Source organism: Poecilia latipinna, unplaced genomic scaffold, assembly GCF_001443285.1.
Source record: "Poecilia latipinna isolate Pla-1442-1.1 unplaced genomic scaffold, P_latipinna-1.0 Scaffold1643, whole genome shotgun sequence".
Classification (NCBI taxonomy): Eukaryota; Metazoa; Chordata; class Actinopteri; order Cyprinodontiformes; family Poeciliidae; genus Poecilia; species Poecilia latipinna.
Genome location: NW_015114259.1, coordinates 63,576 through 78,921, shown reverse-complemented (window position 1 = coordinate 78,921; position 15,346 = coordinate 63,576). Strand labels below are relative to the sequence as shown.

Sequence of the window (15,346 nt, the reverse complement as noted above, 5' to 3'; positions counted from 1 at the left end):
CAATATGGTGCCAAACAATTCGAAAATAGATTATGTAAAAATAATTACATTTGAATATGTAGTTCAAGCTTACATATTTAAATAAATAAATAAATAAATAAATAAATAAATAAATCTAAATCTATTTTTAAAATCTGTGCGAAAGCTGTTTCCACCCCCAGAAGTTGCAGAATGTCCACTTGAATCTTATTGATTATCGTTTTGTATGAAAACTCTATCGGTCTTTTACTTAAGTTGTTTTCAAACTATGGAATCGCTTCAAAATTTTCGGTAAAGGCAGAGTAGGGAAAATTATAGAGATTTTTCTTTTTTTAAGAAACAAATATGTGTCTTTAAAAAGAAAATAAACCGTAATAATTCATATTTAGCTAAATAGCCAGGTTTATCTTCTTTATTTGCTTCATTTAGGTGAAACTTGATTCCAACAACAGCTAGTGAAATGTGCGTCACTACATTTCCCATGAGCCCCTTTCGGTGATTTCTCCGGAAGAAAACCTCCGCATTTTACTTTGCACTTCCTCTTTCCGTCAGCGGAGTTTAGGTAGGACTGATACTTTATGGTCCCCGTCTTGAAATCTTGTATAAATCTTGATTTTACTGGCTCATCCACCTTAAATTAATACATATAAAACTATAAACTATGTATAAGGATGTGACCCGTGTTGTATTTCAATAGTAGAGTGGTTTTCAAAGTATTTATTTATGTTTTGTTGCCTCTTGGTGACATGGCGCTGCAGTAGCGGTGTGATATTAGCTAGGAGGCCGGTAAGCGCTGGTGTCAAAGCGCTCGTAGGGCTTCGTGTAAATCTGTGCTAATGGCGAAAGGTTATTAAAATCGCTCTTATGTGCGAAATGTGGAAGCAGCAGCTCTGAACACTAAGAGCCGCGTACAGCTTCAGAATGACACTGACTTTGTGCGGCTAGCTGCCAGGCTAACAGTTTTATGAAAAGCAGGGGGTTTGTTGTAAACATTTAATTTGTGAACACAGCTTTATTAAGACAAAACATTAAGTTTATGTTTGTCTGTATGATAAAACAGGTTTGAATCTTTTCTAAAAGTGTCAGGGTTTTCATAATGGTTTCTTCAAAACTGTTGAATTAATAGATCACTGCATATATAATTTCATCTTTTACTGCCTAACGTTATTTACATTCACTGCCACAATGATTGAGAGAGACGCCTAATGATTTGTGTTTCAGTTCAAGATGGGACGTGTGATCAGGGGACAGAGAAAAGGTGCAGGCTCTGTTTTCAGAGCCCACGTCAAGCACAGGAAAGGTGCTGCTAAACTCCGTCAGGTCGACTTCGCTGAACGCCATGGCTACATCAAGGGCATCGTGAAGGTAAGCAGTGACTATCAGCAGATTGCGGTTGTCCTTGTTGCAAGGTTGGAAGTGTCAATATGTCCGCAACCCTCATCCAGGACATCATCCACGACCCCGGCCGTGGCGCCCCCCTGGCCAAAGTGGCCTTCCGTGACCCGTATCGGTTCAAGAAGAGAACCGAGCTCTTCATCGCTGCTGAGGGTATCCACACCGGACAGTTCATCTACTGTGGCAAGAAGGGTAAGGACCGACAGCCGTCATCAGTGTTTAAGCTGTTGCGTGAGTGTACGTGGTTTATTCGTTTTTGTTTCGAGGTTGCATTAAAAAGACAATCGGGTTTTGTTGCGAACGGTTCCAAATTCAGATGCACCAATCAAATATTCCACAACTGATTGTCACTTTAAATCTCAGTGTAGTTGTGAAAAGTTTTTCACCATTCCAGGTATGGAAATTTAAATGTTTAGGGGAAGGTATTAGGAGAGCACTGTATGTGTTTTCAAAATTGACAGAAACATTGAATATGATGAAAAAAAAAATGTTTTAAGTCAACCGAATACTTTATTTTTAGCATCCTGTGCATGATAACCAGCTTTACAATAAAACGGGAAGTTTTGTAGGGATTACAGCAGAAGCTTATTGATTTGAAAAAGAAATAAAAGCAAATTACAATGGCAGTGTGTATCTAGAATGGGAGTTAATTGGAAAAGATTGTTCTGTTTAGTTCAAAATAAAATAGTAAAGCAGTAGGGGAAGGATTGCTCCCAAAGTACACGATCTTGCCCTTTTATTATGAAAATTTCATCATTTAGCTGTCTGAAGTTAAATGAAAATTAAATGTAAAACATAAAATTACCTATGTGGGTTAGCGCATCAAAACTAAAAAAAACAAAACAAAAACCATCCAACTAAGTGAGAGTGATTAATAAAACATGTAAAGGTTTGGGTCATACACTTTGAAGTTCATTTATTATAGTCTTTAGAAAAACTGTGGGTCAAAAGAAGTTTCCACAGACCTCAAAGAAAACTGGACTTTAATACTTTAATAAATGATAAAGTATGTGTGTTAGCTTCTCTGATGTTTTGAATGTGGGTGCCTTTAGATTTTATTATTATTAGTGAAAGTGGCTGATGCTCTTGTAACAAATGTTTCTGCTACTTCAGTGATGAATATTCCTGATAACGGTCCCATCTCAGTCTGTTTTTAATTTTACACAGTAGTTTTCTTCTCCACATTTTCTGTGTAAAATATGATTTTTTTAAAATTGGGAGCCCAATTTTATAAGTCCACTGTCACAGTGTTGCAATAGCAAAAATGAGAATTATTATGAAGCGTGATTGTGATTTAAAAAAGAAAAACTTTACATCAAAATCAAATTCACATTGAATATGTACTGTTTAGTTGATTCTCCTTAATATTAGAAGCAAATCGGAATCTACAGCAGAAATCATCATTAAATTGCTATGAAAAAAATTGTAGAATGAGTTGCGATGTTTAATTTCCCTCTGGGATTAATAAAGTATCTTTGAAATGAAGGATAAACATTCACCAGATTATTGGCTAAGAATAATAAAGGACATAATTCGCCAGATTATTGTCTTGAAGCAAGGAGAACTTTTGTTCCAAACTGTTTTTGTGCTGATCAGAAAGACGACGCTTACATTCAGATTTAAAGCGACCGTCTCTTCGTCCTCTGCTCCGCAGCTCAGCTGAACATCGGTAACGTTCTTCCTGTCGGCACCATGCCTGAGGGAACCATCATCTGCTGCCTGGAGGAGAAGCCCGGCGACAGAGGCAAGCTGGCCCGCGCCTCAGGAAACTACGCCACCGTCATCTCCCACAACCCAGAGACCAAGAAATCCAGAGTCAAGCTGCCCTCCGGCGCCAAGAAGGTCATCTCTTCTGCCAACAGAGCCGTCGTCGGTGAGGACGCTGTCATGTTTTTTTGTTTGTTTGTTGGCGTTTGGTGACGCTGCCGCCACTGAAGGTAACTGAAATCCTCCTTCTCCTCCTCCGCTGCTGCTGCGTTCAAGGTGTCGTTGCTGGAGGCGGTCGTATCGACAAGCCCATCCTGAAGGCCGGCCGCGCCTACCACAAGTACAAGGCCAAGAGGAACTGCTGGCCTCGTGTCCGTGGTGTGGCTATGAACGTAAGTGAACCTGGGGACGCAGCCTGGCTGCACTGTGCGAAAAACCCAAGGAGTAGAACTGGAAGGGGCTTCAGGTGCATTTATGTCGCCTTTAGCTGGGAAGTTATTTCAGTTTTAACTGTTGTGCTCAGTAATCCGACACAAATGAAGGTAAAACTAAAGTTAAAGCAGTCAAAGGAGTAGATGGTTAACCTTAAATGACTTCTTGGAGATAAAGTATGCTACATCTTCGTTTTCAAAAACTCACTAAAGGTTGAACTGTTTGTTGAGCTTTTTTTCCCTCTGCTCTCTGTGCAGCCTGTTGAGCATCCCTTCGGTGGTGGTAACCATCAGCACATTGGCAAACCCTCAACGATCAGGAGGGACGCACCTGCTGGTCGCAAGGTCGGTCTTATCGCTGCCCGTCGTACAGGCAGACTGCGTGGAACAAAGACCGTCCAGGAAAAGGAGAACTAAATGTGACCCTCTTGTTAATAAAACATGTTCCAAAATCACCATTTTCCTGTGTTTCTGAGTTTTATGTAGTAAAAAGTGTCTGAGAAATCCGACTACCTCAAGGGAGTGAAATAATCAAACAGATGAACTAGAATTTTGTTGTTTTTATGAAAAATGAATAGTTCTATTAACGATCTTAACTGTTGGAAGTACTTTGTCTACAACTTTCTTGTGGTACATTACGAAAAAGTATAGAAAAATACTTTTACTAAAGGATATAAATTTGATTTATGCCATCTTGAATCAAAGTTTTAAACTAGGTGCAGTTTGGATGCAAATAAAGCACAAATTATATTCACAGATTGCCATCTATGCATTTTAAAGGAAGGCTGAGTGGAAGGAAAAACTAGCTGAAAAAAGTGCAAAAGCAAGGATTGTGAAGCAAAGCCTATTTGAGTTTAGAAGAGAACTGCAGCTGGAGTTACCTGCCTGCCACCATACAGACATGTCCAGGACTCCAGCTGCCACTAAACCAGAGACAACTTCAGAACCGTCTTACCTGGGATGAGAAGAACGAGATTGTTGCTCTGTGGTCTTAAGTCCTCTTTTTATAAGTTTGCAGGCAGAGTGAGGAGGCTCTGAATCTCAATCTGTAACTTTCTGGGAAGCTGTAAACTTTTGTAATCCAAAGAAAACAGAAATGAACATTTGGAATGTCGCTCCATGTTTGATAAATTACACAATATACAAGCTCCACTTTCTGGATTGAATTACTAATTTACTAAAATGCTTTTGAGCAGTTCGTTTAACTTATAGTTTACTCCAAACAATTAACTAACCTTATGACATAATTTATGTATTTTTAAAAAAGAATCCAACCCATCAGGTTGGGTTGGCATTTATTTTTAGAATAGTTCAAAATGTGAACTGCAATACCCACCATTGTACCGTAGAGGGCGCTCAGGTTGGAACAGCATTTAGAGACGCGCTAAGGAAATCTATTTCTGAAACATCTGCTGAATGACGTCCTGCTCATAACTTCCTGTTATGTTTGATACATAGATACGAAGCTGTGGTTGAGAAACTTGAAGTATTTTCACTCGTGAAACTGGATTACCAGCTTTACTGCGTTTTTAAAACACTTTTTGAACAACAGTGGTTTTCCATGTTCTTATTGAATGTCCAAATATATAAATAAATCTTAACTTCATAGAGGCAATGGGACATTTCCAGTATCAAGCCAAAGATTTTAAAAAATGTCTTATTGTATGGTTCAAAGTGATGCAGTGTCCAGTTTTCTAAAGCTGACCCTCCTCCAACCTGCTGCTGCACACTGCTAGTCATCTGGCTGAAAGAAAGCTCCTCTACTTACCACTTGCTTACAATGCAGACTAATTTGTTGACTAAGAAAAATTTGTGGTTACAAAAAACATAAGTTATGAAGCAGACACTAAAAAAAGCACAATCTAGGAACAGCCCATGTGGACTTACAATTTCACCAAGGTATTCTGTTATTTAGTGCAATAACGGAGAATAAAAAATAAATATTTACAACTTTATGGTGTTCTCCTTTAGGCAAATGTATGGCTGCATGTCACTGCAGCTACTGCCACACAAATGCAAATACTACTCAAGAATAACCAGGAAAGCAGAAAAATAAGAATATGTACAATAAGAACTTACAAGTAGGCCTGTCGCAATAAACGATAAATCAATTAATCGCACGATAAATTAAACCTATCGACCTCATTTTAATTATCGGCTTTTTCGTCTCTTCCTGCCATTTTTCTCTCGCTGGATGACACCGAATGAAAAAAGGCTCAGCTCCGGTGCTCTCCACTGACCCTCCCTTCCTCATTTCCTTAGTGTAATGTCCAGCGCACACTACACAAGCTGTCGGCCCATTTTCAAATCCTGAGAGACACATTAGCTGACAGAAATCCTAGGAATAACTGTTCAATCGGGTTCGATTGTGCCCTGTGGTGTCCAGCCACATGGGCACAAAATAATGACTACAAGTCCAGTTAACTCATTTTAAAACCAGGCATTAATCAATGCTTTACTAGAATCTACCTGTGATCCACGTGGCTAGAGTCAACATAAAGTCCTGACTGAATGAAAATCATTATAACCTATTTATGTCACGTTAACGAATAACAGCTGAAAACTTACCGGGTTTATCAACTGCGGTAGCAATTTGGCTCCAACTCCTCTCTTTGTCATTTCTATATTCTTTGCACGAAATGTTGAATAAACATTAATGTTTCCACATATCTCCGATGTCTGCTGGACTTCGGGTTGCGCTGTGTCAGCTGTTTGGGATTCCCCTCAGTATTTTCCCCTCAGAAATCGCGGAGAATCCGGGTTTTCTGATTGGCTACCTGTCACATTCAACAGACTGCGTTAAGCTCCCAGTCAGAGGGGAAAAAAACCCGATTTAGATCGGAGCGGCCACGACGATCTACCGTAACACACTGCAGGATGATCGGTTACGAAATCACCAGCGACAATCTTGGAACGCCCAACGTTCTAAGATTGTCATAAGGATTGTCATCAGAGAGAATCTCAGACCAACTCCATGCCTAATGGGAGCAAAAACAGAGAAAGTCGAAGAACAGAAACGCCTTCAAGAAAACCTGATTAATTAAAATAAGACGGAGGCAAGATTCCATGTTCTTTATTTGCTAAGGGCGCAATGCTTTTTTTTTTTGTTATATTTCTGTGCACAAAAAAACCTCACAAAGTGAAAGTCCACATCGCGACTGTAGCTCCAGAATTCAACGTCACACCATGGCCAAAACAAAAGTCGGCAAAAAACAGGGCGCAGAACTCTGTACAGTCAATATCTTCTTTAAAAATAACACAAGGACAAAAATGTTCCTCTTAAATCAAATTCTATTTTAGTGAAATACAACAAAATAAATTCTATAAAATAAGAGCAAAATATTTAAATATAATACGGTGGGCAGAATATTTTCATTTGCAGGAGTATTTGGTATGTTTTAGACAAAAAAAAAGAAAAGAAAAAAAAGAGAAAATTCAAAAAGTACACGCATTCAAGTTACCAATTAAATACAGTATTTACTGATGTTGTTTACCTTTTACTCCTACAGAATTACAAGTTAGCTCAAGTTGCAACAAGATTAACCAGCCTCTAATAATAATAATAATAATAAAAAAAAAAAAAAAACCCTGCTGTGGGAGCTTCACGCAGTGGAGCGAGGAGAGGATGGGGGTTGAGGAGGAGGGGGAGGGAGGTCATGGGTCGTCGTCCCCCAGCCTGACCCAGCTCCACGGAAGAGAGGAAGCCGATGGGCAAACGAGTCCGTCTACAACTACGCTCTATTGAAGAGACAGAAGCAAACCACACAGTCTAATACACCAGAGAGCCCAGTGCAGCAATCCTGTTGCATATGTGTTCGTTTTTCTGGTTTCCTATAGATGAAAGCTAAGCTGTCTAACCCACCGAAACTGACTGCCAAATGTGAAGTAGGAGGATTACGATGTGCAATTGAAAAGCCACTTATACATTGGTTCAAAAAGAACAAAAAAACAAAACAAAAAAAAGTCACCCTCGTTGTAGATAGGGGAAGTTCAGTAGAAAAAAGAACGAGGGGAAAAATAAAACCAAAGAAAAACCTAAAGGGTAAACAGCACCCCTCTGGAGGTTTGGATTAAGAACAGCTTTAGGTTGTTATGATCACAAGTCTTCCCTTGGGCTACACTATTCTGGTGAGAAGCCATGCTAAATGTTACAGCATATTAACTAGAGCTTCAAAAAGGTCTGAAGTAAGAACCAGAACAAACGAAAAAAAAAAAAAAAAGAAACAAAAATACAAAATAAAAAGAAAGGCAATGAGTTTTAGAACAATTGTTTGCATCACTGCTTTTTCACATCAACCGAACACCGTTAAAGTCCACCCAACCAGTCTCACACTAAAACCCCAGCCACAGCTCGCCAGTCGATTTGGCATGGGTCGTAAGGTTGCCAAGGAGCGCCAAGTAGAATTATTAGAATATGATAACAATGAGTCCTTCGACGGTTGAATGACCAGACAACGTCCGATGGTAGAACAAACTTTACTGCTGAGCATGGGTGATAAAACAAAGAGGAGTCGTCGTCGTCTTCTTAGAGGTTTTTCCTTTTTTGGGACTTTTTTTTTTTTTTTTCTTATTTATAGTATCCATTTTGTTTTTCCACGTCTGCAATGTCTCCCAACAGCAACCCGCGCCGAGTTATGCTACTGGGGGAATCTGAACAGTCAGAAACATTAACATACTATTTACACCTTTTCGTCGTGTAGGTAAGCGCATCAGCATCGTCAGCTCTGGGTAATTTTTGTTTCTCTTATTAGAACTCTTGTCCCACTCCTTCGCCTCTGTAGTCGCCAGCAGGCCCCCCTCCTCCCCGCCCTCCCTGTCGCGCAGTCGGGCAGCTCCAGGCCAGGGAAGAGCGCCCCCAACAGGCCGGGGGATGGCGGGAGGCCCGGCTCTGCCCTGCCTTGGGGCCGGCGAGAGAGAGAGAAAGAGGGAGAGAGAGAGAGAGAGAGACTGTTGACCGAAGGATGAGAGGAAGGTGAGCGGAACAACGGAGGCTCGAGGCACAGCAGAAGAGAGAGGGAGGCGAGGTTACTCCTTGGGAGGGACGGGCGCTGGGGTGGAGGTGGAGGTGGAAGTCGGGGCTGCAGCCGGGGCCGGTGCCGGTGCCGGGGCCACCTCCTCGGTGCCGTCCCAGTTCTCCTGTGCTCGCGGGCCCGAGCTGGGAGCGGTACCGGGGCCGGGGCCTGGGGTTGGAGTCTGGGTGGGGCCTGGAGTCGGGGCGGAAGCGGGGCCGGGACGTTGAGGGTTGTTCATGTGCTGAGCAGCGGGCCCGGTGTACGGCTGCCCATGGGGGTGGTTGTTCTGTTTGAGAAGAGAGATGGAGAGACGGTCATGATGTGCATTTATTTAGCGGAAATCAGATCTTTAACCAACATTTTCCCAGGAAATGGATTCTGATAAGTACCAGAAAACCTAGTTTTTCTGGCTTCAGACTGACTGGTTTGCCGTCAATCTCTGACATCACCTTCTACTGTGCCTGCTGTTGATTGGTTGAAATAAAGCTGCATAGCACTTAAAAAGCCTGCGCTTTTTCCACAAACGGATATAAAGACATCAGTAACTGCTAAATGCTAAAACAGAAATAAGACATTAAGCTGTTGTTGGTCTTCTGATAAAAAAAAAAAAATACCATATGGCAAGCTTAGAGCTAACTTTTAGAAAATGTTATTTTTTTAATCTTAAAATGAAAAATGCATGCACACTGTGCTTACTCAAACATACTCAACATGTTTGTGTCACGATAAAAACTAAAGTTTCTGAACGGCATCATAAAGCAGATCCCTTCCAAATGAGCTGAAAGGTTTATTCTGAAACACAGCCGTCGGTGTTGCATCGCTACAAACTAGAAACCCGAGGCTCTTGGCTATGTCAGCACTCGGATCCAAACGCCCAATGGACACAAGAGTCCGGTTACAGGAAACGGACACCACCTTCTTCTGCTTTCAAAGAACAGAAACTACATCGCTTGATTTGCATCAGTTTAAATAATAAAAACAAAAAACAAAACAAAAAAAACAAAACGGAACAATGGGGGAGTTTGTCCGGTCGTATCCTACCTGCTGGAACTGGGTGGTTCCAGGAGAATGAGGGTACAGAGAGGTGTCCTCAGGTGGAGACGAGTCTTGATCATCAGGTGCTTCCTGTTCATCTGGCTCCTGGAATAGAAAAATCGCCGCCGGTCAGATAAGTCGGATGTTTCAACACTACATTAAAAAATAGAATCTGCCTGTTCATTTGGACAATGCCCTCAGTACAGACTAAGCCTTGGTGTTTTTGCTGAGATTAGATTGTGTTTCAGTGTGGACGGCTAAGAGCCTTCTCTCTATTTATAGAGGTGACAGAGATCACATGCACCTCTCTACGCTGCACGTACAACAGACCATTTCTACAGGTTGACTTTTTACTTCTACTTTTGAGCTGAAGTATCTGGCTTGTTAAAGAATGACAGATTAATGCAAGCTTTGCTTAATCAATTTTGACTGAAGATGCTAACTTCTTGTATTAAATGGGAATTACACCCTCCATAATAATAGCTTCACTGTCAAATTCAGTCTCTGTCTTCTGACATAAATTAAACAGAAAAGTAAATCTTACATAAGGATATGTTTTTCCAGATAGGGCTCTATAAGACTAAAACATATCTTATAAAATGATAAAAGTAAGTTTCATTTTGTGGCTTTCATACCCTAAGGATTGTGTCAATGACTCAAGTTTTCCCTGTGACTGTACAGGCCAGAATATATGTATACATAGAATTACATTTCTGTGGTAAAATCAATTTTTCTTCATTGCTGTTTCATAATATTAACATTTTCTGAGACACTACATTTTGGACTTCCATAAATTAATAGAAACAAAAGCTGAAAATATCATCATAGTGTAGTAGTTCTCTATAACGCATATCTCAAATTTATCACTGACAAACCTTTCAGTGATTTTGTAGTTTATTAAATGATTCTGTGGACAGTAGCAGCAGTCAGTGGTTGCTTGGTTACCGCCCATTAAACAGAGCAGGATGCTACCTAGCCTTCCTTCAGCAATAACAAATAAAACATTTTTCTAAACATATTAGGTCACAGTAGTCTAAAATATGACAGAAGATGGAAAAGTGATGTGCAGTTTTAGGAATAAGTGGGTTTTATTGTGACAGTCTAAACTGCAAACCTTAAAACTATCTGAACAGTTGCTGAATGTGTTTGGAGGCCTAAACATTGATCAATACTCCGTGTTCCTCTGCTGAATCTTTAGGGAGATTTGGTTGAATTTCCTTCCCTTATGTCGTGTTGCCTGGAATACTGACCTTCCCTGGGCTTTCCTGAGTACACTTGAGCTGTGTATGGAATATTACAGGAGAAGTGTGTCATTTAACTGGATTTTTTTCATCATGATAAATACAAATAGCTCATGTGAAGTGAGAAATAAAGAATTTGGGGTTTTATTGGTCAAATTGGATACGAAAAACCAAACATATTCATCTGACTAAACAATTTGCGTAGAAGAATTTAGGTTTAGAAATTACATTTTCAATTTTTGTTTATCTCCAAAAAATTGACAAAACAGTTAAAAAGTTAAATAACACAGCATAGTACATGTATTCTGACATGTATATTAATAATACCTACAACACAAACAACAACAATAACAACAAGGTAAGTAATTTTATGGGTCGTTGTGCTGAGATGACGTGATCAAACTCAGTCGAACAAAATTTCTTTTGCAGGCCTTTTCCACCAAAGAGGTTCCAGTTCTTAACTGGTTCTGTAAAACAACCAGTTTGCTTTTCCACAGCCTGAGAGCAAAGTCACTGTTTCATTATAAAGAACCAACCAATTTATTGTTTTCTCGTTTTTGTGAAGGACTGTAAGGGCAAAGACAGTTTGACCAATGTAGCGCCTTCCCATATCCAGGTATTTGTTGCATTATGGGATGTTGTAGAGGAAACTAATCATTCAGTAAACTTTTAATACTTTTGCATGAAATAGCAGCAAGAATGAGAGCAATATTAACTTTTCAGAATTGGAAGCATCTACTTCCTGTGCTTACAGTTGGTTTTCCACCCCGGATACGTTTGACCAATAAACAGATTTAACGTTTTCATGTCGTTTGTAGTGACAAATTTCAGTCTCATTGGAGTTTTCCCTGCATGAAAAACCCCCCAAACAATCTGAAAAAGTTGTCAGCCAATAAAACTCAACTACTAATCCACACCAAAGTTAACTGTGGGAAAACATCCTTATTCTAGTTAAAGTGCACTGCAGGGTTTTTACTTGTGTTTTGGTTTTAAATCTGACAAAACCTAGACTGCGCTCCACGGTTTTAAACATGGAGCTCTTAATGAAAGCGTTTTTCTCCTCTAGCCCAGCAGCAAATTGGTCCAGGGTTAGCAGTTGTTGAGCTCTAGCACCAGTTAAGAACTGGAACCAGGTTGGTGGAAAAGGCCCTTTAAGAGTTTTTCCTCAACATCTCTAAATATACAGTAAAGTCAACAATTATTCATACCCCTGGCAGATTTTGGGTTAAAGTTATATTTTACCAAATTGTTTCTTCAGACTGGAAGTAATAAAGTGTTTGGAGTGACCCAGGCCAGTCTTCACTAAAATCCAATAGAGAACAGAGCTGAAGATTATGACCATTAAAGGCAAGAAAGACATTAATAGTCATAAAACCAGCAACTACGAGAAAGTTTTGATTGCTAAAAAATGCTAATGACTTTTTTTTTTCTCCACAGATTATTGAGCAATATTTAGATAATTTTGCCTCTTATTAAAATGTAAACAAATTCATTCATTCATTAATCCAGTCTCATTTCTTCTAAAATAAATACAATTTCTAAGATGAATCTACTTTTAAATCTAAATCTGCTAGGGGTATGCATCACTTTGGGATCAACTGTATCATTTACAGCTACATGATTAGGTCAGTGTGGTATTAACTGTGGGTATTAGGGGTGATCTGTAAATGCCGTTACCTCTTCAGGACAGAGTTCACAAGCCTTGGCCAGTGTCATGCGTGCACTGTGGGAGCGCTCAAGAAAATATCCATTGGAGGTCTCGTTGCTCTGAACTGGAGGGGACCAGTTGTTGTACGTGTACTGGGGGTTTCCTGTGTATGGTCGCCTCTCCAGCTCGTCCCCTAACCACTCCACTGCCCATGTCCACTTTCGCTTCAAGTCGCCATTGCTCTGTAAGAGTACAAACGCAAGTCAGCTACAGGCTTCCTGATTTTGTTGACAGGCTAAATAAAATTGAACTACACTTAAACGACAAGCCTGTGCCAACCAGTAGTTGACTGAATGTAGCATCAGAGCTGTATACGTTAGCGTGATTACCTGCAGGATCTGATAAGCCACAGAGCAGTTGCTAAAGAGGGCCACCATGCACTTGATGCACTGATAGGCCCGTTTCTGGTAGTGGTTTTTCGAGCGCTGAATGGTGTCAAATAGCCCGTCTCTGTCATCAGGGATGCCTTTCAGCACATTGTGGATCCTTAATATGAACACACACAAAAAAAGTGCAAAGTTAAAGACGATGACCAGACATAAAGAAAATACAACTTGTTCAGGGCCTTGAAAAACAAACATTACACTTTAACTTCTGTATAGTTTGTCACAAAACAAGCCCAGAATTCCATGTATGTGAATCGACACGTCAGTGTATAAATGACTCATGGCTTTTAAGTTGTTTTACAAAGAAAAAGTTGAATGGTGTGGCATGCTATTTTATTTTTTTAACTCAAGAATTTTCTTGAGTTTTAAGACTACAGAAATAATTTTCTGTAGTCTTAAATATGACAAAATATGAAAAGGTTCAAGGTATATGGATACAATTTACGACAGTCAATCTGACCTGTGCGTTTGCCAGGAGTCCTCGATGAGTAAGATTTGTAGCAACAAGTCAAGGTAAGGCCTCAGCTCATAGGTGTAGGAATATGCCACCTGCGAACAAAACACAGGTTATTGTTACAGTCTTGCCTTTGGGATTAATAAAGTATTTTCAAACTGAGTCTGAACAACTATCAGTAAACATTTCAGCGACCCGGCTTGTTGAAAGAGGATGTTTACCTGCCAGAGCAGTTCACTGAGCACAGTGGAGGAAAACTGAGGGTTCTCCCAGCAGCAGAAGCGAAGCAGCTTCACCGTCTCCTCCGAGTTGCTGCAGTCCTCAATGATCTTCTTCACGTAACTCGTCCGCACAAACAGAATCTCTGCCACCAGCTGCTGCACCGGCATGACAGGAGCCGTCAGGTTGGTGTCCCCGTACGGGTTGGGAAGAGGAGGATTACCTGGTAAAATACGGAGTAGTAGTGCATTTAGAGTAGGGCTGCAAGAGACGATCATTTTAATCGATTATCAAAAATCACTGAAAAATAAAGATTGGCACGTTGTGCAGATCTTTCATTTAACAATATTAGAAATGCAAAATATTGCAAAACAAGAAATGATTCAGCTAATTTAAAAAAATAAAATAAACAGTGTATTGCCTAAAATGCAGTATCGGTAATCCTTTAGTCACAACATGTGTAGAGCTCAATCCTTTCTGCTCGACATGACAATAGTGTTGGGCTGATCTGGTGGTTATTTTTTGCATCAACTCATTAATAACTGGATGCAAAATGTGCTTAAAATTTTAACCAGTTGAAGCAAAAACTGCCAATTGAGGAGTTTTCTGGGTAGAACATGTTTACAGACAAAGGTTTGTTTTTTATGTTAAATGTAAAATGTATATATGTATTTTGTACAGTTTTAGCTTAATTACTGTTCTCATTGTGTTCTCTCAGCAAATTGACTTTTTAAGAGTCTTTATACCCCAGTTAACGATTAATCGATTACTAAATTAGTTGACAATTATTTTAATAATAGATTAATTGTGATTATTTGCATTAAACATGATTAATCACTTCAGCCCTAATTTAGAATACTCTAGATACTTTCATTAAAAAAAAAAAAGAAAAAAAGTAAGACGACCAAAGTCCCACCTACCATTGATTGAGGACTGCATACGAGAGGAGACGTCGCAGCAGCGGACAAGCTGGGAGACCACAGTGTAGAGCTTGCCCAGCTCAGCATACTGGTACTTAATGGGAGGGCCGGGACCCTCGTCCAGAGCAACCAACATGAAGGTGGCGGGAACATTTAGCTTCAGCAGCTGAGTCTTCTCTGCCAGGCCTGTGTGTGGTTGAAGAACCAAAGAGTCGAGATGAAAATCAAAAACAGCACTTGCAGCTCAAAATAACTAATGGGAGATCAGTTTGCTGCTTACCCAGATTGGCATACATGACAAAGAGGTTGAAGTACTGCTGGAGGTGGCGGCCATGTTCAGAAACCTCTCTTCTGAGCAGGTTGAGTACGGCTCTCAATAGATGGTCACTAAGGCTGAGATTATCACAGCCCTGATGTACGAAGGAAAAAAACAACAGTCAACAGAACAGTCAGAGAGGGGGGTTGGGGAAGTCTATTTCTGAAACCGCTGAACCCATAAAATCCACACCAACCTGAGTGGAGGGTCCTGGCGAGGCTGTGGGTGAGGGGCATGGCCCGTCTTGCAGGGAAAAGTGAGCGATGAAGACTATGAGCTTGGAAAACGCCCCACGGACCTCTGCGCTCGGACACTCGAGCAAGTACTCGGAGAAGCGATTGGGGTAAGCAAAGAGAACATTGTGTGCAAACCAATAGCGTACATTCTTACTGTGTCTCAGCAGGATGCAGAGGGCGTCATACCTAAACAGAGAAAAAGAAAAGAGCAATCATGCTTTCTGGACAAGAGCGACCCCCTCCCCCCCCCCCCCTTTTTTTTTTTTTTTTTTTTTTTTTTTTTTTTTAATAAAAAAAAAAAACAAAC

At 40.3% G+C, this 15,346-nt stretch overlaps 2 protein-coding genes across 6 annotated transcripts in view; one reads left to right on the top strand and one right to left on the bottom strand.

Annotated features, from left to right (window-relative positions):
* The first annotated feature begins 453 nt into the window (after nt 1-453).
* rpl8 (ribosomal protein L8) lies at nt 454-3,970 on the top strand. The gene is made up of 6 exons (XM_015059635.1): nt 454-541; nt 1,201-1,344; nt 1,425-1,566; nt 3,029-3,247; nt 3,358-3,473; nt 3,771-3,970. The coding sequence occupies exons 2-6, from the start codon at nt 1,207-1,209 to the stop codon at nt 3,927-3,929; spliced, it is 774 nt and encodes a 257-aa protein (XP_014915121.1). The 5' UTR covers nt 454-541; nt 1,201-1,206; the 3' UTR covers nt 3,930-3,970.
* A 4,002-nt stretch (nt 3,971-7,972) lies between these two features.
* usp9 (ubiquitin specific peptidase 9) overlaps nt 7,973-15,346 on the bottom strand; it is a 42,406-nt gene continuing 35,032 nt past the window's right edge. For 3 of the 5 annotated variants that reach the window (XM_015059619.1, XM_015059618.1, XM_015059620.1), the window contains exons 38-47: nt 15,000-15,225; nt 14,768-14,897; nt 14,488-14,673; nt 13,570-13,790; nt 13,355-13,443; nt 12,838-12,994; nt 12,478-12,690; nt 10,810-10,839; nt 9,566-9,664; nt 7,973-8,810 (exon numbers count right to left, since the gene is read on the bottom strand). In XM_015059619.1, the coding sequence (XP_014915105.1) occupies nt 8,538-8,810; nt 9,566-9,664; nt 10,810-10,839; nt 12,478-12,690; nt 12,838-12,994; nt 13,355-13,443; nt 13,570-13,790; nt 14,488-14,673; nt 14,768-14,897; nt 15,000-15,225 (1,624 nt within the window). In that variant the 3' untranslated portion in view covers nt 7,973-8,537. The remainder of the gene's footprint in view (nt 8,811-9,565; nt 9,665-10,809; nt 10,840-12,477; nt 12,691-12,837; nt 12,995-13,354; nt 13,444-13,569; nt 13,791-14,487; nt 14,674-14,767; nt 14,898-14,999; nt 15,226-15,346) is intronic. The other 2 variants (XM_015059622.1, XM_015059623.1) reach the window with 1 other exon arrangement.